At 44.1% G+C, this 24131-nt stretch overlaps 1 protein-coding gene across 1 annotated transcript in view; it reads right to left on the bottom strand.

Moving 5' to 3' along the window:
• RAB10 (RAB10, member RAS oncogene family) overlaps nt 1-24131 on the bottom strand; it is a 72133-nt gene that overhangs the window by 22563 nt on the left and 25439 nt on the right. Inside the window, exon 2 of the mRNA XM_048846076.2 lies at nt 5621-5681. Coding sequence (XP_048702033.1) covers nt 5621-5681 — 61 coding nt within the window. The remainder of the gene's footprint in view (nt 1-5620; nt 5682-24131) is intronic.

Genomic DNA, 24131 nt, shown 5'->3' with positions numbered 1-24131 from the left:
GGTGTCTACGGAAAGGCTGTAATTTGCTGGTTATGATTATTCTGTCTGTATGTGTGTATCATTTTTGTATTTGAAGTTATGAATATTGGCTATGTACTTGTATCTCAGTGTGTTGATTGTAAGTGGCCTCAGTGAAGCATTTGGTCAGCTTCTTGAGAAAGGACTATTCTCAGTAAGCGCCCAATCAAGAAACACTTAACTGACAATGGACTTTGGGAGATGCCAATCCACATCTGAACTTTCCTGGGTAACTTCAAATGTAAAAAATGGCATCAGCTTGCAAAAAGCTGAATCATTCATGGACACGTGACTTGGCCAGGTGGCTACAAACTCCATCTTGTTGCTGTGATTTTGCACAGAAGAACAAAGGGGTTTTTGCCCACAAGAGAGAATATAAAAGGCCCTGGAAACCGCTCCATTTTGTCTTTAGCTGACTCAAGAGATGGCCCCTCCACCCCAAAGAGATGCGTGAAAGAATGTGGAACAAAGGACTAACTACGGGGGTGAGAGGGATTGCTGGACCCAGGCCATAAACCACAATGTTGGTCTGAAAAGGATTGGGCCCAGACTAGGAAGGAGTCTAGTCTGTGAAAGAAGCTTACTGGGACATCTCTGAGGGTGAGATTTACCTGTATTCAATTTCCTACTGTATTAGGCTTAGACTTGCATGTTTTTGTTTTACTTGGCTTGGTAACTTACTTTGTTCTGTGTGTTATTACTTGGAACCACTTAAATCCTACTTTTTATAATTAATAAAGTGACTTTTATTAATTAACCCAGAGTAAGTGATTAACATCTGGGGGAGCAAACAGCTGTGCATATCTCTACTGTGTTAGAGAGCGGACAATTTTTGAGTTTACCCTGTATAAGCTTTATACAGAGTAAAACAGATTAATTTGAGGTTTGGATCCCACTGGGAGCTGGGTGTCTGGGTTCACAAGACAGGAGCACTTGCTAAACAGTTTTCAGTTAAGTCTGCAGCTTTGGGCGCGTAGGTCAGACCCTGGGTCTGGGTTGCAGCAGATTAGCATATCTGGCTCAACAAGACAGGGTTCTGGAGGCCCAAACTGGCAGAGAAAACGGGCTCAGAGGTAGTCTCAGCACACCAGATAACAGTCCCAAAGGGTCCCTGTGACTGAACCCGTCACAAATGTACAATACAGAGAGACCAGTCCTGATTGGGACCTTTAGGTGCTATAGCAACTACAATTTATACTTACTAAGCAGTAACGTCTGCTGAAAGGACCCCTGGTTTTTAGTGAAAAATGGTACACAGTAAATTAAGTGCTCCTGGAACTCTGCTGCACACAAATCCATTGCAAGACAGTTTCAATGTACTCAGCTTGCACGGGGGGGGGGGGGGGGGGGGGGGGGGGGGGGGGGAGAGATGAATCAGCAATTTGTATTACAGGGATCAAATCCACACAATTCTATAAAATTATTAGTTATACCCATCAGGGCTGGCCAGTGTCTTGGGGTTTTGGGAGGCCATTATAGAAAGCTGTACCAGGTAACATTGTTGCCAAACTGGAAGAGACCAAGCGAGAAGTTATCAGCCTCACACCTACTACAGATAAAAATCCTCCCCCACCCAGATGGGTTCTCCCCATTCCCCTAAGCCCTTTCAGCCACCAAGATATTATCTAGTCCATAAGCCTGCCAGTGAAGAACTATTTTGTATATTTGTACTGTTAGTACAAATGAGACTTCAGTTTCTAGATCTAAGTGCTGTAAAAATACTGAGGCTAAATTCCTCAAGGCAGGGACTAAGTAGAAAAGACAAAATAAGCGGTAGGGGAAATAGGCAGAGTTCAAGTGCTCAAAATTACACACCAGTCAGGGGCAGAGCTGGAAATAGAATCCAGCTCTTCCAAATCCCAGCACAGTGATCTAAGCCACTAAATCAGACTGCTTGGAGTTTTGTCCTGTCTTTTTTTAAAGATTTCTCTAGATCTAGGCTTTCCACCTCTGCAAATATTACATTCTTTCACCTCTTATCTGCCAAAAGGTTTCCCCCCCACTCCCCTCCAAGACATCCTGAATCTTTAAGAACAGTCATCCCATTACTTTGTTATATCCCCTTGTTCTATTTTTTAAAAGTGTAGCTGTCCCTTTCTAGAGGCTCTTCATTGTCAAGAGGGTTGACTCTGCAACAGCTTTTAGAACCTACTTCTTTAACTGAGACAACAAAAGCTCATGATTTTAGATCCAAAGATCCCCAGGGTGTAATCATAACCAGCATTCACAATTCTTTTCCTTAAGTCAATATCCTTGCCAAGGTTCCTTCCCCACTCTGAACTCTAGGGTACAGATGTGGGGACCTACATGAAAACCTCCTAAGCTTACTTTTACCAGCTTAGGTTAAAACTTCCCCAAGGTACGAACTATTTTACCCTTTGCCCTTGGACTTCCACTGCCACCACCAAACTTTATCTGGGTTTATTGGGAAAACGTTGTTTGGAAATGTCTTTCCCCCCCCAAAATCCTCCCAACCCTTGCACCCCACTTCCTGGGGAAGGTTTGGTAAAAATCCTCACCAATTTGCATAGGTGACCACAGACCCAAACCCTTGGATCTTAGAACAATGAAAAAAGCATTCAGTTCTTGAAAAGAAACATTTTAATAAGAAGAAACAGTAAAAAGAATCACCTCTGTAAAATCAGGATGGTAAATACCTTACAGGGTAATTAGATTCAAAACACAGAATCCCTCTAGGCAAAACTTTAAGTTACAAAAAGACACACAGAGAGGAATATTCATTCTATTCAGCACAGCTTATTTTCTCAGCCATTTAAAGAAATCATAATCTAACGCATATCTAGCTAGATTATTTACTAAATTCTAAGACTCCATTCCTGTTCTGTCCCCAGCAAAAGCATCACACAGACAGACAGACCCTTTGTTTTTCTCCCTCCTCCCAGCTTTTGAAAGTATCTTGTCTCCTCATTGGTCATTTTGGTCAGGTGCCAGCGAGGTTATCCTAGCTTCTTAACCCTTTACAGGTGAGAGGATTTTTCCTCTGGCCAGAAGGGATTTTAAAGGGGTTTACCCTTCCCTTTATATTTATGGCAATCCTCAAGAACCTTATTTTTTGTTGCTCCACTCTAAGCTCCCTCCAGCCTATCTACAGTCAAGTGTCCAAAGATGAATGAAGTCTCATTAGCATAGAGGAACCACTTCATTACTCCCTGTAAATGCGTGAATGCACACAACCTAAAAAGTTTGGCTTTTATTGCATTACAATATTGAAAACCCATGGCTAGTCTGCAGGCCAACATTTCTGTGTCTCTTTCAGCATTACTGTTTCATAGTCTTCTCTCCCCTCAGTGAGTGTCTTGAATTTCCCCGTGATGTATTATCTGGCATTCTTTCAAGCTGCATTCCATTTTCTGTCCATAGTTTTTAATCTCATTAAGTCACCTTGATACTTCAGTTCACAACTCTTCCCCATTTTATTATCTGCAAACTTAAAGTCCTGTTTATACACTTTGCATTCATTAGATTCTGCTATAGTGATCAGCTTTAGAAATTGAAACTTTTTAGACACCTTCCCCTCCACAATATTCTTTTTATTGTTAGCTTGTTTTCCAACTCTTTCCAATCCAAGTGATAATGCCCTCACTGAAACCATTCATTTACATTTGCTTTTGACTAGAGATGCTCAAGTAATTCAACAGAGATTAGTGTTTCTTCATCCACTAGCTTTGTATTTCTATCTGAAAAGGCAATCAACTTTGCCTGGTATAATCTGTTCTTTATAACAACTGTTGCTTATTGCTAGTGACCCTGTTATCCTGTATATGTTCAGAGGTACTCCTAGAAAATAGACTTTTTTTAGACAAAATGCTGGAGAAGACATGGTGCGTACAAGGAGGTGGTAATGTTCAGGATACAAAGTACCTTAATTAGCAGGGTCATGTTTGTTGGGTTTACATATGGTGCAATAAATATTAAATGGACTGAATTTCTAGAAGTTCTTCCCAACATAGACACTTCCCTCTGTCTAGAACACAAGCAGCAGGCCAATATCTTGAACCTGAAAAGTGCTATGTGCCAACTTCAATCAAAATGATTATCTTTATAGCAACCCTATAAGGTAGATAGCTGCTTTCACTTTGTCTCAGGAAATGCAAAGAAAAACGTACACTCCATACTTTGGTGCAAAGTCTGTTACAGCTTACACAGAAGTAGCAGACAGCAGCTGCGAAAAGGAAACAAGGTTCGCTCTAAAACAACGGTACACAGACAAAAATTCAGCAGTGAATTAAAATGCCTCTGCTAAAGTGGAAGTGAAGTCTTAGGCTCCCTCCCTCTCCTCACCCATCTTACATGCATTAATCCTGCACGGTGCATCCGTTTTGACCCAGTCCGGAGTTGGTTAGGGCTGCGTCAGTTTCATATGTTTATGCTCTTGCTGAGAAAGTCCTTTGTCGTAGGAGCAATACAGGCATGGAGAGGAACATTAAACAAGAATATGAAAGTAAAAGGCCATTACCCTGCTCTGCAGAATTACCAAATTCTTCTTGAGCCTGTACTACAGAGCGGGGAAGTGGGCAGATTAAATCGGAAGTTAGACAACCAAAGAGTGCACCTGGCTGAGAAAAGGGAGTCCAAGCAAACTGACCAGAGAAGGCTGCCCCTAGACCCCACATAAACTATCATCTTTCTCCCATCCTATTTTTTAGGAGAGCGACTACATATGAAAGAACCATCAGTTAGGGTCATAATAGTGGACAGGGGAAAGCTGCTTCCTGAGGAAGTGGGGTGGTTTTTTTTAAAAAAATATAGTTCACTTTACATGGGAGTTTGTATTAAAAAGTAAGCTCACCAGCCAATTAAGTATTTAGGCTTTCCATGTCTTATGGTAAGATATTGTGTAGGAGGCCAAACATAAAAATTATACAGACATCTTACAAATTCTTGGTGACGCAGACGTCTGCAGGTATTACCAGAATTACTGATTTACAGTGTCCCGAGTCATGGCCTTATTTGAGCTACACAAATTTAAGTTACAAAATGCAAGCCAAGTCAGCATACTATAAACTAAACAGTTCATTGTTGAAGAATCAGTTTTAAACACTTCCCACAAAACCTTGGACTATCAGCAGTCCCAGTTTTCAAACATTCAGAGGAGAGCTGCCAATAACCTGTAAATGAAATGCAGCTACTGTCCCTATTGAAATGCATTATGCTTTTAACAAAATTAAGGTATAGTTTCCTTCAATATTTCAGAAAAGTAATACCGATTAGTACTGTGCAACTGTCCTAACCTGGGCAAAGTTTTAATCACTTCATCTTTCCGTTTCTAACTCTGCTGTCATATCCTTTAAGAAAATTCCAAAAACCTATTGATGAACCTCCATCACTGTATCAGAAATACACAATGCATTCATGACATTAAACTCAAGATCGGGAAAGTACCTAGATGGGAATCTCTACTAATTTTAATGTTCTCCTCCCGTTTTCTGAAAAAAGTTTAAGCAACAATGCATATGGATAGTCACATAAGGCAATTCATCTTAACAGGACTGGAAAGCATTATGTAGTTTAGCAGAGCTAAACTATCTTAGGAACCATATCGTAATTATGTTGGCACTACAAGTTCTAAAATGTCACTTACCATATCTGAAGCTTGATCTTCTTTCCTTGTAATTCAACTGTTTTGATCTTGAAGTCTATACCTACAAAACAATAAAGGAAAAAAGCTTTAGCAATACTTCTAAAAACAGTTCCACATTTGGACAGAGTTGTCAGAATTGCTCTAGGAAGAGGGAGCAGGTTTAACTAATGCGACAGGGAAGAGGAGAGGACAATGGAGACTTTTCTACACTTGAGATCCACCAGTACGGCTTGACTAGTAGCTGCACTGGTAGGAGCTTCTTAATATATACAAGACCCCAGAGAATGGTCTAGCTATATCAATTTTAAAACGCTGCTTGAAGGTGGCATAACTTTTTTTGAAGGTGATCAGCAAAGGATTTAAAAAGATTTGGCTTGTGCTTATGGTTTATGAAGGCAGACTGAGTTTTCATATTAGAAATATTCTGATTTTGCTGGAGAACTTCTGGGAGGTCTTGGGATGTTGGAGTTTTATAACACCTTAACTAAAATACCCAAGAAGTATTGCATTAAACAAAGGCTTCCTTTATTCAAAAGGCTAATAATTCAAGTCATGCAGGTGTTAAACAGCTTCTAAACAATAAAAGGAATTTTAGTCATTTGCACACTTTCACTCTTGTGAGATCACCATTTCACTAGTTCTGCAGGTTAATATCTAACCTAGTCAGAACCTGAGTTTCTAAAGTAAAACAGATCTGAAACTTTAAAACCAAGAGCTATTACATAAAATATCAAACCTATAGAATAAAGACAAGCTTATTTTTCTTTGCTGGTCATATTCAAAGTAACCCACTTCTTTTTACAATTATAAGGCCTTCACATTTGTTACAAGGTTGGCCTAAAAAGCATCGTCTTGTCTAGACTACTGCTTTCACTGTTTGTTTAACTTACAGAATTCTCCACTGTAGTCTCTGGGCACTGACTAGTATTAGAAATATGGATGATTTAACTTTTGAAACTGTTGATACAAGTTATTATGTAGCACTGGATATTTATGTCATTGCAAAAAACGAAAGTACATCACAAAGTCATTTTGTACACATTCCACCGCAGTTATTCATTTTATATGACAAGCATATACTTCTGACTTTCAGCTAGTCACAATCCAATACAAGTGATCTCCTCTGGAATAGCTTTGGAAACCTGACATTGATTTAATGGAGCCTTGGGTAAAACACTTCTGTTAGGAATAGCACAGGTCATCTTCAGCAGTAAAGTGAGAAGAGTTTTGGGGGGGCAGTTTTGTTTTTCTTAAAATAGCAACTAGAACTGAAAACTGATTCACAGAGATTAAGTTATGGCAAAGGCATTAGTATTTAGAATTACACTTGGTTGTCAAAACTGACATGTTTGGCAGAGAAACCTAGTCACACTGAAAACTCCAATCTTGCTTGGTGATTATGTTCATATTCTACCATTAGAGGAAAGCATTCAGACCAAGTCGATACTGGTCAAAGTTATTCAGCATAAACACTGAATTGGGAGTACTGAAAAAAATGCATAGTTTCAAGGTTGCCAAAAAAAAAACCCACCACACCACATCACACATTCCCCAGAAAGTTTCAGATATATCAGGTTCAGCCTGTCTGCATATGAAGGCAGACATTTAAGGGAGAAGAGCCAGAGACTTCAAAATGCAGTAGGGACTTTTCAACTGCTAGTGAATTTGATGTGGAAGGCTCTCAGGCTTCCCGTGGCCTATTATTCTAGTATAACACATGACTGCTTAAGTTTAGGATTAGATTAAGTTTAGGATTATACTTGTGGCTCTCCCTGAAACGAAAATAAGGAATGGGGGCAAAAAGTGAAATAAAAAATTAAATAGGGAAACTAAGTGCATTCAAATCCATGATATCTGTTTGACATTTCATACCGTGTGGGAAAGCTCCAGGACTAGATGCACCGGAAGTCTGATCCAGTAGGCCAATTCTTCTGACACCGATATGGCAGTTGATTTAAAAAAAAAAAAAAAACCCATACCCAAAAGACTATTTTGTTCAAAAGAAAATTTCTAAACTAAAATTGCAGCCCAAAAAAGTCATACAAGATTCAGGTCGTAACAATTGTTTTTCCCACATTTCAGTTTACATTTATGGAAATCTAAACTCATCTTGACAAGAAACCTGGCAGTTCAAGAAGCAGACTTATTTCACTGAAGTACATATTTAGTTGCTACAAATTATCTTTCACTCCCTATTGTTCTCAAAGATGGTATGCTGGAACAGATTTTATCTTTAAGCATCAATATTGGATGACAAGCAGAATCACTGTCAGTGTTGGCACAAGCTGGCATGGATCAATAGTATTTTTAGATCATCTCCTATGGATAGTAGGGCAGCCACATTCAGAATTTCTTCATGCACAAAGTGAGTTTTTGCTCCAGCAGTCTCTCACTATGAAGTTACATTAATACCCATACATTCCATGCTACTGGTGTTCAGAAACTTTAGCTGTGACACTGACCTCTCATGCAGTACTTTTTGATATATTTATTCAAAACGTTCTTCATGAGCCAAAAAAAAGCAAGAAACCAGAAGTTCCACCTGCAATTCCCAACAAGAGGATCTTAGCACTCCTTGTACCTGGCTTTCCGTGAATGTTCATGTTCTGTGTTGCCATTACAAGTTAATTTACACTACTAAAAATCATCAAAATGTCCCAAAAGATTAGCAGATATGCTGTGCATGTTACATGCACTCCATTATACACCACCTGCTGAGTTAAGCAACTAGCACAGGGGTGGGCCAACCTGTGGCTCTGGAGCCACAGACATTAATATGCGTCTCCTTTCATAGGCACCGACTCCAGGGCGAGTCAGGCGCCAACTTTCCAATGTGCTGGGGGTGCTCACTGCTCAACCCCTGGCTCTTCCACAGGCCTCCACCCCTTTTTGCCCCCTCCCCTGAGCCTGCAGTGCCCTTGCTCCTACCACCCCCACCACCCCTGGAGCCTCCTGCATGCCATGAAATAGCTGATTGGGAAGTGCGGGGAGGGAGGGGGATGTGCTGATCAGCAGGGCTGCCGGTGGGTGGAAGGTGCTGTGAGTGGAGGGGCGGGGGGGAGGCAGCGGGGCGGGCTGCTGACATATTACTGTGGCTCTTTGGCAATGTACATTGGTAAATTCTGGCTCCTTCTCAGGTTCAGGTTGGCCACCCCTGAACTAGAACGTTTGTTGTTGGTTCCATACAAATTAGTACTGCCTATCAAAACCTTATCAAAAATAATCCACTTTAGAATTTGATATCCCTGAAACATGTTCCAAAAGAATACAGCTTTGAGATTAACTTCACCTGGTTGCTCAAATTTTACCATGTTGGAGAAGTAGAAAAGTGATCAAGTACACTCTGATCTTGGGCATCAGCCATTTCAAAAGAACTGAAATGGCTTGTGTGTGTTTTTTTGTTTGTTTTTTTAAAAAGGATGAGAACAATCCACACTTTGGATACATAGTAACTTAAGACTGTATTACAATATTCACTACATAGCCACTGAGATCACAGTAGGAATAGATTTTAGGTTTGTCTCTGGGTAGGAATGTAGAAATGAGTTATCCAGAGTGCTGTGTTACACATCAGCAGATAAAAGATATTACCCAGGCAAAAAGGGCAACCTATCTTGTTACACTGCTTTTGTGTCTAACAATTCAGTGTCACTGGTTTTCCAACCTGAAGACTAGTAGAATTTGACAAGAGACAAGGCTTCTAGACTGAGACATGTAGCCTCTTAGAAATAAATGGAATACTGCACACTGTACACTATGTCTGCATTTTAAGTGTTCTGCTTTTTCACTGCAAAGATCAAAATTTGCAAGAGTCTGTAACTTATCATTTGTCCCAATATTTACTCTGTGTCCAGTAACTCATTTTAAAGTCTTGTCTACAGAAGCAGATCCTCTAGGAAAAGCCAAGTAGTCACAGACTCCCTGAGGAAGGCTAAACCATTCCAAAGTGGAGGAGAAGCAAACTAATTTTGGTAGTGGAGAAGTTCCCATATTACTGACAACAGCACCATAACAAGAACTCAGATACTTATAAAAGGGCACAGTATAAGACCCGGACAGTAGCAATCTGGCAAGAGCACACTCATGAGGCCCTTTCCTCTCCCCATTTTTGGATGTTTCAGTCCCTTCCTCAAACATTAGAAAGAAGCTTGAACCACTGGCAATCATGGGCTAACACTGCAACAGAAGTATTTTTCTACCACCAATTACAGCTTCGAAGATTAAGTTTATCAAGAAATGGACAGTGTGTGCATTTGTTTTGGCTTTGTTACAGTTTGAAAGTAGAAATAGCAGTCAGACTATGTGCAGCATAAAAACCTTAGAGTTAAAAAGCCTTTCTGAGGCAGATTTCAGCTACCCATATTTTTTTGGAAGGTCTTAGTATGTTAAGAGAATACAAGGCTAAAGTATATACACTTCTCAATGGACCTGTATATCCCATTTTTAACCCCCTCATATTTGCTGTAGACTCTTTATAGAGAGCATACTGGCGTATCTGAAGTGCAATGTACAGATTTCTTTTAAAAAAACCAAAACCCCACTAAAATCACATCTCCTCAAGTTTTAGCAATTTCAAACAATATGCTGGATAAGTAACTGAGGCAGACTCATGAAAAGTTGCCACAGGTTTTAGGTTCCAGATTTCTGCAGAGTCATAATCAGGGTGAAAATCAGTTTAAAAATGCAACACAGGGCAAGTTGCATGTAGACTGGGATAGATGTGCTGAATTTAAGTCTGTTTCATAGCTATCCACACTAACTGAAGAAAAAACAAAATTAGTGTTTTAGTACTGACAGCTATGGACATACCAGAGAGGCAGTGGGATCTATTTAACTGATATTTAATTTAGGTTTAAGTTCTACTGTGTATCAGTTTAGCAGAAACAGCTAACTAGTGCTTCCAAAACTCCAAACTTCCTCCACGTCTTCATGCTAGAAGCCAAATGTCTCCTACCCATTTGCCGAAACATCCAGCTTTTCCTTCCATCCAGCAATTTCTGATGCAGTTATGCACAGTCAATACAATCTATGTGGTGTATAAAACTGGAAGTGGAGACCATATCAAACAAATCAACCACCGTGTTTATAGTTAACTTCACAATTCAGACACTTCTAGAAAAATCTAGATGAAGTTGCCACTAAATTTCACTGTGCTGCACCAGGATGCCACAGATTAAAGGGAACCAACTCCACCATTTAGGTAGAACTACATGGGCCTCAGGATGCTGTCAAGGCCTATTTGAGATTTAATTCACCTGAATATATTGGCCTTCAACTGTAAAACTGAAGTCACAAACTGGCCTGTGGCTGCAGAACAGCATGCCAACAGTTTCCCCTTGAAGATTCCGCTACCTTTGGAAAAGGCTGCATCTGATAGAGGAATTCTGCTTCAGGAAGGTCTCATGGAACAGTTCACTACGCCCTGGTCTACACTAGGAGTTCAGGTCGAATTTAGGAGCATTAAATCGATTTAACCTTTCACCTGTCCACACGACAAAGCCCTTTTTTTCGACTTAAAGGGCTCTTAAAATAGATTTCCTTACTTCACCCCCGACAAGGGGATTAGCTCTGAAATCAGTCTTGCCGGGTCCAATTTGGGGTACTGTGGCTGCAATTAGACAGTATTGGCTTTGGGAGCTATCCCAGAGTGCTCCATTGTGACTGCTCTGGACAGCACTCTCAACTCAGATGCATGGGCCAAGAAGACAGGAAAAGGCCTGCAAACTTTTGAATTTCAATTTGGCCAGCTACAGGTGAGTGCAGAACTCACCAGCAGAGGTGACCATGCAGAGCTCGTCAGCAGAGGGGACTATGATGGAGTCCCAGAATCGCAAAAGAGCTCCAGCATGGACCGAATAGGAGGTACGGGATCTGATTGCTGTTTGGGGAGAAGAATCCGTGCTATCAGAACTCCGTTCCAGTTTTCGAAATGCCAAAACCTTTGTCAGAATCTCCCAGGGCATGAAGGACAGAGGCCATAACAGGGACTCGAAGCAGTGCCGCATGAAACTTAAGGAGTTGAGGCAAGCCTACCAGAAAACTAGAGAGGCAAACGGCCACTCCGGGTCAGAGCCCCAAACATGCCGCTTCTATGATGAGCTGCATGCCATTTTAGGGGGTTCAACCACCACCACCCCAGCCGTGTTGTTTGACTCCTTCAATGGAGATGGAAGCAACATGGAAACATGTTTTGGAGACTAGGAAGATGAGGAGGAGGATGAGGTTGAAGATAGCTCACAGCAAGCAAGCGGAGAAACAGGTTTTCCCGAACTGCCAGCCAGAACTGTTTCTTACCCTGGACCTGGAGCCAGTACCCCCCGAACCCACCCAAGGCTGCCTCCCGGACCGCCAGACGGAGAAAGGACCTCTGGTGAGCGTACCTTTTAAAATAGTATACATGGTTTAAAAGCAAGCATGTTTAATGATTAATTTGCCCTGGCATTCGCGGCTCTCCTGGATGTACTCCAAAAGCCTTTGCAAAAAGTTTCTGGGGAGGGCAGCCTTATTCCATCCACCATGGTAGGACACTTTACCATTCCAGGCCAGTAGCACGTACTCGGGAATCATTGCAGAACAAAGCATTGCAGTGTATGTTTGCTGGCGTTCAAACATACATTCTTTATCTCTGTGTTATCCTCAGGAGAGTGATATCATTCATGGTCACCTGGTTGAAATAGGATGCTTTTCTTAAGGGGACATTCAGAGGTGCCCATTCCTGCTGGGCTGTTTGCCTGTGGCTGAACAGAAATGTTCCCCGCTGTTAGCCACGGGGAGAGGGGGAGGCAAAATGCGACCTTGGAACAAAAGCACATGTGCCATGTATGTAATGTTATCAGCAAGGTTTACCATGAAAGAGTGTACCCACTGTTCTATAAAATGTGTCTTTTTAAATACCACTGTCCCTTTTTTCCCCTCCACCAGCTGCGTTTCAAGGATCACAGGATCTTCTCCTTTCCAGAGGCCAGTGAAGATTAAAAGGCGAAAAAAAAAAACACTCACGATGCAATGTTCTGAGCTCATGCTGTCCTCCCACACTGACAGAGCACAGACGAACGTGTGGAGGCAGACAATGTCAGAGTGCAGGAAAGCACAAAATGACCGGAAGGAGAGGTGGCGGGCTGAAGCTGAAAGGTGGCAGCAGCATGATGAGACGAGGCAGGATCCAATTAATATGCTCCAGCATATGGTTGAGCTGCAGGAAAGGCAGCTGGAGCACAGACTGCTGCTACAGCCTCTGTGTAACCAACCACCCTCCTCCCCAAGTTCCATAGCCTCTTCACCCAGATGCCTAAGAAAGCGCAGGGGGGGGAGGGGGTGCCCTCCGGCCACCTAGCCACTCCACCCCAGAGGATTGCCCAAGCAACAGAAGGCTGGCATTCAATAAGTTTTTAAACGTTTAAAGTGCTGTGTGGCCTTGTCCTTCCCTCCTCCACCCCCCCTCCCAGGCTACTTTGGCAGTTATCCCCCTATTTGTGTGATAAATTAATACAGAATGCATGAATGTGAAGCAACAATGACTTTATTGACTCTGCAAGCGGTGATCAAAGGGAGGAGGGGAGGGTGGTTAGCTTACAGGGAAGTAGAGTGAACCAAGGGGCAGGGGGTTTCATCAAGGAGAAACAAAGAGGACTTTCACACTAGCCTGGCCAGTCATGAAACTGGTTTTCAGAGCTACTCTGATGCGCACCGCGCCCTCCTGTGCTCTAACCGCCCTGGTGTCTGACTGCGCATAACCAGCGGCCAGGCCATTTGCCTCAACCTCCCACCCGCCATAAACGTCTCCCCCTTACTCTCACAGATATTGTGGAGCGCACAGCAAGCAGTAACAGTGGGAATATTGGTTTCGCTGAGATCTAACAGAGTCAGTAAACTGCGCCAGCGCGCTTTTAAAAGTCCAAATGCACATTCTACCACCATTCTGCACTTGCTCAGCCTGTAGTTGAACAGCTCCTGACTACTGTCCAGGCTGCCTGTGTACGGCTTCATGAGCCATGGCATTAAGGGGTAGACTGGGTCCCCAAGGATACATATAGGCATTTCAACATCCCCAACGGTTATTTTCTGGTCTGGGAATAAAGTCCCTTCCTGCAGCTTTTGAAACAGACCAGAGTTCCTGAAGATGCGAGCGTCATGTACCTTTCCCGGCCATCCCACATTGATGTTGGTGAAACGTCCCTTGTGATCCACCAGTGCTTACAGTACCCCTTGCGGTTTATGTACTCGCTGGCTTGGTGCTCCGGTGCCAAGATAGGGATATGGGTTCCATCTATGGCCCCACCACAGTTAGGGAATCCCATTGCAGCAAAGCCATCCACTATGACCTGCACATTTCCCAGGGTCACTACCCTTGATATCAGCAGATCTTTGATTGTGTTGGCTACTTGCATCACAGCAGCCCCCACAGTAGATTTGCCCACTCCAAATTGATTTCCGACTGACCAGTAGCTGTCTGGCGTTGCAAGCTTCCACAGGGCTATTGCCACTCACTTCTCAACTGTGAGGGCTGCTCTCATCTTGGTATTCATGCGCTTCAGGGCAGGGGAAAGCAAGTCACAAAGTTCCATGAAAGTGCCCTTATGCATGCGAAAGTTTGGAATCGTCCCAGACCTGCAACACTATGTGGTCCCACCAGTCTGTGCTTGTTTCCTGGGCCCAGAATTGGCATTCCACCGCATGAACCTGCCCCATTAGCACCATGATGCCCGCATTGCCAGGGCCCGTGCTTTGAGAGAAGTCTCTGTCCATGTCCTCATCACTCTCGTCACCGCGCTGACGTCGCCTACTTGCCCGGTTTTGCTTTGCCAGGTTCTGGAGTTGCATATACTGCTGGATAACGCACGTGGTGTTTAATGGGCTCCTAATTGCCAAAGTAATCTGAGCAAGCTCCATGCTTGCCGTGGTATGGCGTCCGCACAGAAAAAAAGGTGCGGAACGATTGTCTGCCATTGCACTGAGGGAGGGCGGGCCTGACAACATGTACCTAGAACCACCCGCGACAATGTTTTTTGTCCCATCAGGCATTGGGATCTCAACCCAGAATTCCAATGGGCGGCAGAGACTGCGGGAATTATGAGAAAGTTACCCACAGTGCAACACTCCGGAAGTCTACGCTAGTCTTGGTACTGTGGAAGCACTCCGCTGAGTTAATGTACTTAGAGCATTTTGCGTGGGGACACAAACAATCGACTATATAGAAACGATTTCTAAAAAAACTACTTCTATAAATTCGACCTTATTTCATAGTGTAGACATAACCTCAGAAAGCACTCCACTGCTAGTCACCAAGTTGTTACGTACTTGGGAATGCCTTTTTCAAGAATATCTTGTGCTGAACTTTGTGTGGAATATTTTAAACATTTACTGTTAACTAAAAAACCCAATCTAAAAATGATAGTCCAGGATTCTGAACTGCAGCTTCATCAAGGACATTAACTTCGCTTTATTTCACCTTTGAAGAAGAGCAAATGACTAAAACAGAATTACAACCTAAATCCGTTTGCGCTAAGAATGGCACAAGTCAGAAAAATCAATGGTTTTCTGACAGAGCTGCTAGACAGAACTCTGGGCAATATGTTTGTTATTTAAATTCAACAAGTATCTGCAGGTATAGTACTGAAAGCAACTAAACCAGGACAAGACAACTTCATATATTGTTTGAATTCAGTTACATTTTTTTAAATTTATCGTATCAGTGTTTACCCACACTTTAAGCACACATCATACGAGACAAAGCATTAAGGTTAAAAAGTTTAACAATTTGAAAATGAAGTGACAATATTTAGGCAGAGCATGCTATCTTAATTCTGTCCTATAGTCTGACTGATCACATGTAGTCCATCACATGCTGTTCTCCCACAAAACACCCAATTCATTCATTCCAGATTGGATAACCAATATTTGTCACCCTCACTGTAATGTGTGGCCCCGTAACTCCTTCACCACCCAACCTGTGATCTTTTCTGCAAGATCTAAAACTGACTGCACAAGAGGCAGAATTAAGCTGCCCATGGAAACTTAATTTAGCTATTTTCTTAAGTTAAAGCGGTTCGCTTTGAAACCTTCATTATTTTCATGTAGTTTTTTGGATGGAACTCTACACTGACAATTGACTTCTGGAAACGTAAGGACTGAACAGCATCTAAACCACTGAAAGCCTGATACAAGACCAGAACCCAAAAACAGAGTAAGCAGCTAGTCTTTGAGATACACTATCTGCTCTTTACTAAAGCTATATTGTATTTGTGCCTTAGTTCAAAAAGGGATCGGAAACCTGTTGACAAGAAGCATCAAAGCGTAAGTTCTACTACAGATATCCCAGACAGTGGGTGTCGCCCCAAAAGCAGGAGGCAAGAATCCTGCATGTTACGTGGAATTCCTCTATTCCCATATGCTGGAAAGGTCCATGAGAACCTAAAGTGAAAGTCACCTCAGCAACTCAACCCCTTGCAAGCAGAACAAGATGCAGTCAGTCCCAGAATGAAAGAGAGGAGAAGTGCTAGTCTCACCCATCTCTTAGGGCTAGAAGCTACTGGATGATGTCAGACAACTGTACTCTACAGGCTGGGGAGTGCTGGGTGAATAATTAGGAGTGAGCCAAAAATCTTCAGCCACATATCAAATCTCCTGGGAAAGTGACTGAGAACACTCAGCTATCTCCATCTTGGGAAAGATAATTCCCATTAAAAAAAGTAGCTTAAGTGAGATCTTAAAAAGAGAAATATGCCATGACAGAGTTAAATTACAAGCATTTAAAAAAAAAAAAACCACACACACACACAAATGGGACAAGCACTAGCTCCAGCTCATTTTCTTGCAAATATTCTCAATACCTGGTACCAGGTTCAAACCTTAACTGCTGAAGAAGAGGAGCTGGCTATGACATGGACATCCAGCAATCATCCCTCCATAACACCAACTATAATAAACTTCAGAGCGAAGGGCGAACTATTCAAGAAATATGTTTGCGGATGATGTTTTAAAAGAAAGTCACTTAAGCACTTGGATTCAGAGACTGTTGAAGTGATGATCTTACTTTTAACAGCAGTAGCTTCTTCTGCTGGGGTAGAAAGAATATTTTCTTCATTTGGACTAATTCATTCTAATTTGAAAAATCATTTGGGACCTGAAAAAAGCAGGAAAGCTTGTTTTTCTTTTCCAGATTATGAACAAACAGGAAAAAGAAGGTGAAGACGACTGAGTTAGCTGCAGAAGCCAAAATTTTAAGTTTCTCATGTTGACCTGGCTGACAGTCTATTTAAATTTTGTTTTGTTTTTTTAATACATTTCATTTAACTATTTTAAGTTAAAAATTTTAACAAAAACAAACCTGATGTTAAAAAAACTTGAATGTTTAACTAAATTCAAATGCTTGTTTTGTTAAAATATTCTATGTTTGCTGTTGAAGAAAAAAATCCATAATACAGAAGGTGGTGGTTTTTAAGGCCCAGCTTGACAAAGCCTTGGCTGGGATGATTTAGCTGGTGTTGGTCCTGCTTTGAGCAGGGGACTGGACTAGATGACCTCCTGAGGTCATTCTAGGATAATATAGTATGGCAAGAAAATCTCCCAAATATTAAATGATTAACCTGTCGAATTGGAGATATTTATGAAGTCACTGGGAGGTGAACTATCTGCTTCAATTACCTTTCGTAACTGAAATAACCAATCACTCATTTTCTGATATAGCTGTAAAACTAATCTGAAGAGTTTGCAAAATAAATCACTTAAAAATGTATAGTGTACACCTTCTAAAAATGAAACCTACATCTGAGTTGTGAAGAATATGTATTAAGGTTACAACCCACCAACAAGAATTCACTTTTATGTAGAAATCCATGATTAAATAGAGTCTTCCTGACTAGGGATTTAAATCAAATTGATTTAATTTGACACATTTCAGAAATACTGGAATAATTTTGCTTGCTATTTGTATCATTTGCAGTAGTGTAGCAATTTGAGTCATGTATTTATTCCATAGGGCCTGTAAGTGTTCCTCCACAGAGATACTGATTTAAGTCAAATCCACCCTGGTGTCTTATTCCAGCAAATGCAGGTAGAGATTTCATAGACTACAAGTTCTTTGAGGCACGAACCTAGCCATCTTACTTGTCGGTAAAGCATCATGTATGCTGTTGGTACTGTACAATTAATCCTAAAAAGCTCTGTGATTATCAGCTATTTTTGGAGTAGAACATCTTCTGAAACAACATTCTATGGTAAGGCTTGTCTACATGGGTGGAAAAGCCTGAAGTAGCTGGTGTGCACTCGTTACTCTGCATCATCTCCCAATGTGGACACACACTTACTATGCACTAAGAGTACCTTGTGTGCATTAGTGTTATGTGCTTTGGAAGTGTACTAAGCTTAACTGCCTGAGGGCACTCTTAGGACACTGTAAGACTGTCCACACAAGGAGTTAGTACAGAGTAGTTAGTGCATTTTAAATGCACTCGTCTATATGGGGAAAAAAATCACTGTGCACAAACCTTAGCAAATAGGCTTGGACTGGGAGTCCTAGGGTTTTGGTTATTCTCAACTCTCCACCTGACTAGCTCTTAACTCAGGCATATCCTTAAGCCTCTGAGCTTCAGTTTCACTTGTGGGAACGGAGGCCAATGCTACTAGATCTTCCTAGCCCTGGTCTACACTAGGACTTTAGATCGAATTTAGCAGCGTTAAATCGATTTAAACCTGCACCCGTCCACACAATGAAGCCCTTTATTTCGACTTAAAGGGCTCTTAAAATCGATTTCCTTACTCCACCCCTGACAAGTGGATTAGCGCTTAAATCGACCTTGCCGGCTCGAATTTGGGGTACTGTGGACACAATTCGATGGTATTGGCCTCCGGGAGCTATCCCAGAGTGCTCCATTCTGACCGCTCTGGACAGCGCTCTCAACTCAGATGCACTGGCCAGGTAGACAGGAAAAGAACCGCGAACTTTTGAATCTCATTTCCTGTTTGGCCAGCGTGGCAAGCTGCAGGTGACCATGCAGAGCTCATCAGCAGAGGTGACCATGATGGAGTCCCAGAATCGCAAAAGAGCTCCAGCATGGACTGAACGGGAGGTACGGGATCTGATCGCTGTTTGGGGAGAGGAATCCGTGCTATCAGAACTCCGTTCCAGTTTTCGAAATGCCAAAACCTTTCTGAAAATCTCCCAGGGCATGAAGGACAGAGGCCATAACAGGGACCCGAAGCAGTGCCGCGTGAAACTGAAGGAGCTGAGGCAAGCCTACCAGAAAACCAGAGAGGCGAACGGCCGCTCTGGGTCAGAGCCCCAAACATGCCGCTTCTATGATGAGCTGCATGCCATTTTAGGGGGTTCAGCCACCACTACCCCAGCCGTGTTGTTTGACTCCTTCAATGGAGATGGAGGCAATACAGAAGTAGGTTTTGGGGACGAAGAAGATGATGAGGAGGAGGTTGTAGATAGCTCACAGCAAGCAAGCGGAGAAACCGGTTTTCCCGACAGCCAGGAACTGTTTCTCACCCTAGACCTGGAGCCAGTACCCCCCGAACCCACCCAAGGCTGCCTCCTGGACTCAGCAGGCGGAGAAGGGACCTCTGGTGAGTGTACCTTTTAAAATGCTATACATGGTTTAAAAGCAAGCATGTGAAAGGATTACTTTGCCCTGGCATTTGCGGTTCTGCCTTTGCAAAAGGTTTCTGGGGAGGGCAGCCTTATTTCGTCCTTCATGGTAGGACACTTTACCACTCCAGGCCAGCAACACGTACTGGGGAATCACTGTAGAACAAAGCATTGCAGTGTATGTTTGCTGGCATTCAACCAAAATCCGTTCACGCGGTGGGAGGAGGCAAAATGCGACCTTGTAACGAAAGCACATGTGCTATGTATGTAATGTTAACTTTCAAGGTTTACCCTGAAAGAGTGTAGCCACTGTTTTATAAAATGTGTCTTTTTAAATACCGCTGTCCCTTTTTTTTTCTCCACCAGCTGCATGTGTTTCAATGATCACAGGATCTTCTCCTTCCCAGAGGCTAGTGAAGCTTAGAAAGAAAAAAAAACGCACTCGCGATGAAATGTTCTCCGAGCTCATGCTGTCCTCCCACACTGACAGAGCACAGACGAATGCGTGGAGGCAAATAATGTCAGAGTGCAGGAAAGCACAAAATGACCGGGAGGAGAGGTGGAGGGCTGAAGAGAGTAAGTGGCGGGCTGAAGAGAGTAAGTGGCGGGCTGAAGACAGGGCTGAAGCTCAAAGGTGGCGGCAGCGTGATGAGAGGAGGCAGGATTCAATGCTGAGGCTGCTGCAGGACCAAACCAGTATGCTCCAGTGTATGGTTGAGCTGCAGCAAAGGCAGCTGGAGCACAGACTGCCACTGCAGCCCCTCTGTAACCAACCGCCCTCCTCCCCAAGTTCCATAGCCTCCACACCCAGACGCCCAAGAACACGGTGGGGAGGCCTCCGGCCAACCAGCCACTCCCCCACAGAGGATTGCCCAAAAAAAAGAAGGCTGTCATTCAATAAATTTTAAAGTTGTAAACTTTTAAAGTGCTGTGCTTAAAGTGCTGTGTGGCATTTTCCTTCCCTCCTCCACCACCCCTCCTGGGATACCTTGGTAGTCATCCCCCTATTTGTGTGATGAATGAATAACGAATGCATGACTGTGAAGCAGCAATGACTTTATTGGCTCTGCAAGCAATGATTAAAGGGAGGAGGGGAGGGTGGTTAGCTTACAGGGAAGTAGAGTGAACCAAGGGGCGGGGGGGTTCATCAAGGAGAAACAAACAGAACTTTTACACCGTAGCCTGGCCAGTCATGAAACTGTTTTTCAAAGCTTCTCTGATGCGTACCGCGCCCTCCTGTGCTCTTCTAACCGCCCTGGTGTCTGGCTGCGCGTAACCAGCAGCCAGGCGATTTGCCTCAACCTCCCACCCCGCCATAAACGTCTCCCCCTTACTCTCACAGATATTGTGGAGCACACAGCAAGCAGTAATAACAGTGGGAATATTGGTTTCGCTGAGGTCTAAGCGAGTCAATAAACTGCGCCAGCGCGCCTTTAAACGTCCAAATGCACATTCTACCACCATTCTGCACTTGCTCAGCCTGTAGTTGAACAGCTCCTGACCACTGTCCAGGCTGCCTGTGTACGGCTTCATGAGCCATGGCATTAAGGGGTAGGCTGGGTCCCCAAGGATACATATAGGCATTTCAACATCCCCAACAGTTATTTTCTGGTCTGGGAATAAAGTCCCTTCCTGCAGCTTTTGAAACAGACCAGAGTTCCTGAAGATGCGAGCATCATGCACCTTTCCCGGCCATCCCACGTTGATGTTGGTGAAACGTCCCTTGTGATCCACCAGAGCTTGCAGCACTATTGAAAAGTACCCCTTGCGGTTTATGTACTCGGCGGCTTGGTGCTCCGGTGCCAAGATAGGGATATGGGTTCCATCTATAGCCCCACCACAGTTAGGGAATCCCATTGCAGCAAAGCCATCCACTATGACCTGCACATTTCCCAGGGTCACTACCCTTGATATCAGCAGATCTTTGATTGCGTGGGCTACTTGCATCACAGCAGCCCCCACAGTAGATTTGCCCACTCCAAATTGATTCCCAACTGACCGGTAGCTGTCTGGCGTTGCAAGCTTCCACAGGGCTATCGCCACTCGCTTCTCAACTGTGAGGGCTGCTCTCATCTTGGTATTCATGCGCTTCAGGACAGGGGAAAGCAAGTCACAAAGTTCCATGAAAGTGCCCTTACGCATGCGAAAGTTTCGTAGCCACTGGGAATCGTCCCAGACCTGCAACACTATGCGGTCCCACCAGTCTGTGCTTGTTTCCCGAGCCCAGAATCGGCGTTCCACAGCATGAACCTGCCCCATTAGCACCATGATGCATGCATTGGCAGGGCCCATGCTTTCAGAGAAATCTGTGTCCATGTCCTGATCACTCACGGGACCGCGCTGACGTCGCCTCCTCGCCCGGTATCGCGTTGCCAGGTTCTGGTGCTGCATATACTGCTGAATAATGCGTGTGGTGGTTAATGTGCTCCTAATTGCCAAAGTGAGCTGAGCGGGCTCCATGCTTGCCGTGGTATGGCGTCCGCACAGAAAAAAGGCGCGGAACGATTGTCTGCCGTTGCTCTGACGGAGGGAGGGGCGACTGACGACACGGCTTACAGGGTTGGCTTCAGGGAGCTAAAATCAACAAAGGGGGTGCCTGTACATCAAGGAGTATTTCAGGCAGGACTGCACGGAGGGTTCCAATAAGAAATGGTGCACCTAAGTTATCGTTGTTATTGGAACAAGGAGGTTAGCCTGGCCTCTGATTGATACATGGCTAGATTTACCTCGCTGCACCTTCTCTGTGAGTGACTGCAGTGTGACCTAGAGGAATGAGTCCCCTAGACAGGGGAGGAGGCAAATGAGTACAAAACAAATCTGGTCTATTTCTTGTTTTGACCCACTCCATCTATCTTTTACATCTTTGGCTGGCAGCAGACGGTGCAGAAGGACTGCATGCCATCCACATCTCATGGCTGCTTGGCAGAAGATGGTACAGTACGCCTGCTAGCCATCCCCATCTCTTGCCTGCCTGGCAGAAGATGGTGCAATACGACTGCTAGCAATCCTCATCTCTTGCCTGCCTGGCAGAAGATGGTACAGTACGACTGCTAGCAGTCCGTATCGCCTGCCTGCTCACCATAAGATGGTTCAATAGGACTGACTGCAGGACTAAAGAGAATGACCTGGTCAAGTCACTCCAAATTTAGTCCCTGCGCCCATGTCTGCCCAGGCGCTCCCAGCCGACGCGGCCAGGAGCACCTCGGACACGATGAGGACGACTACCAGTCGTATTGCACCGTCTGCTGCCAGAAGGCAAGGGGTTGCTGCTACTGTGCAGCAAAGCCGTACCGCGTCTGCCAGCACCCAGGAGACATAGGGTGACGGTTACCTGAGCGGGCTCCATGCTTGCTGTGGTATGGCGTCTGCACAGGTAACTCAGGAAAAAAGGCGCGAAATGATTGTCTGCCCTTGCTTTCACGGAGGGAGGGAGGGAACGGGGGCCTGACGACACGTACCCAGAACCACCCGCGACAATGTTTTAGCCCCATCAGAGCGCTCCATTGTGACTGCTCTGGACAGCACTCTCAGATGCCCGATTGTTTGCCATTGCTCTGACGCTGGGAGGGGCGCTTACAGGGTTGGCTTCAGGGAGCTAAAATCAACAAAGGGGGTGGCTTTACATCAAGGAGTATTTCAGGCAGGACTTCACAGAGGGTTCCAATAAGAAATGGTGCACCTAAGTTATTGTCCTTATTGGAGCAAGAAGGTTAGCCTGGCCTCTGATTGATACATGGCTAGATTTACCTCGCTGCACCTTGACTGCAGTGTGATCTAGAAGAATGAGTCCCCTAGACAGGGGAGGGGGGGGAAGCAAATGAGTACAAAACAAATCTGGTCTATTTCTTGTTTTGACCCACTCCATCTATCTTTTACATCTTTGGCTGGCAGCAGACGGACTGCATGCCATCCACATCTCATGACTGCTCGGCAGAAGATGGTACAGCACGACTGCTAGCAGTCCGTATCGCCTGCCCGCTCACCATAAGACGGTTCAATAGGACTGACTGCAGGACTAAAGAGAATGACCTGGTCAAGTCACTCCAAATTTAGTCCCTGTGCCCATGTCTGCCCAGGCGCTCCTGATCGACCTCACAGAGGCGACCAGGAGCACCTCAGACATGACGATGACGGCTACCAGTCGTACTGTACCGTCTGCTGCCACAAGGCAAGGGGTTGCTGCTACTGTGTAGCAATGCCGTACCGCGTCTGCCAGCACCCAGGAGACATAGGGTGACGGTTACCTGAGCGGGCTCCATGCTTGCCATGGTATGGCGTCTGCACAGGTAACTCAGGAAAAAAGGCGCGAAATGATTGTCTGCCCTTGCTTTCACGGGGGGAGGGAGGGAACGGGAGGCTGACGATATGTACCCAGAACCACCCGCGACAATGTTTTAGCCCCATCAGGCATTGGGATCTCAACCCAGAATTCCAATGGGCAGCGGAGACTGCGGGAACTGTGGGATAGCTACCCACAGTGCAACGCTCCGGAAGTCGACGCTTGCCTCGGTACTGTGGAAGCGCTCCGCCGAGTTAATGCACTTAATGCACTTAGAGCATTTACTGTGGGGACACACACACTCGAATTTATAAAACCGATTTCTAAAAAACCGACTTCTATAAATTCGACCTTATTCCGTAGTGTAGACATACCCCTAAAGTATTTAGCTATTACCAGCAGGACAGTGGGGTGGGAGGAGGTATTGTTTCATATTTTCTGTGTATATATAAAGTCTGCTGCAGTTTCCACGGTATGCATCTGATGAAGTGAGCTGTAGCTCACGAAAGCTCATGCTCAAATAAATTGGTTAGTCTCTAAGGTGCCACAAGTACTCCTTTTCTTTTTGCGAATACAGACTAACATGGCTGTTCCTCAAACCTAAAGTATTTAGTTCTCTAGATGAAACCGTGCTAATAAAG

The sequence above is a fragment of the Caretta caretta genome, chromosome 3, assembly GCF_965140235.1.
Source record: "Caretta caretta isolate rCarCar2 chromosome 3, rCarCar1.hap1, whole genome shotgun sequence".
Lineage (NCBI taxonomy): Eukaryota > Metazoa > Chordata > Testudines > Cheloniidae > Caretta > Caretta caretta.
This window is presented reverse-complemented; position numbering and strand designations above follow the sequence as displayed.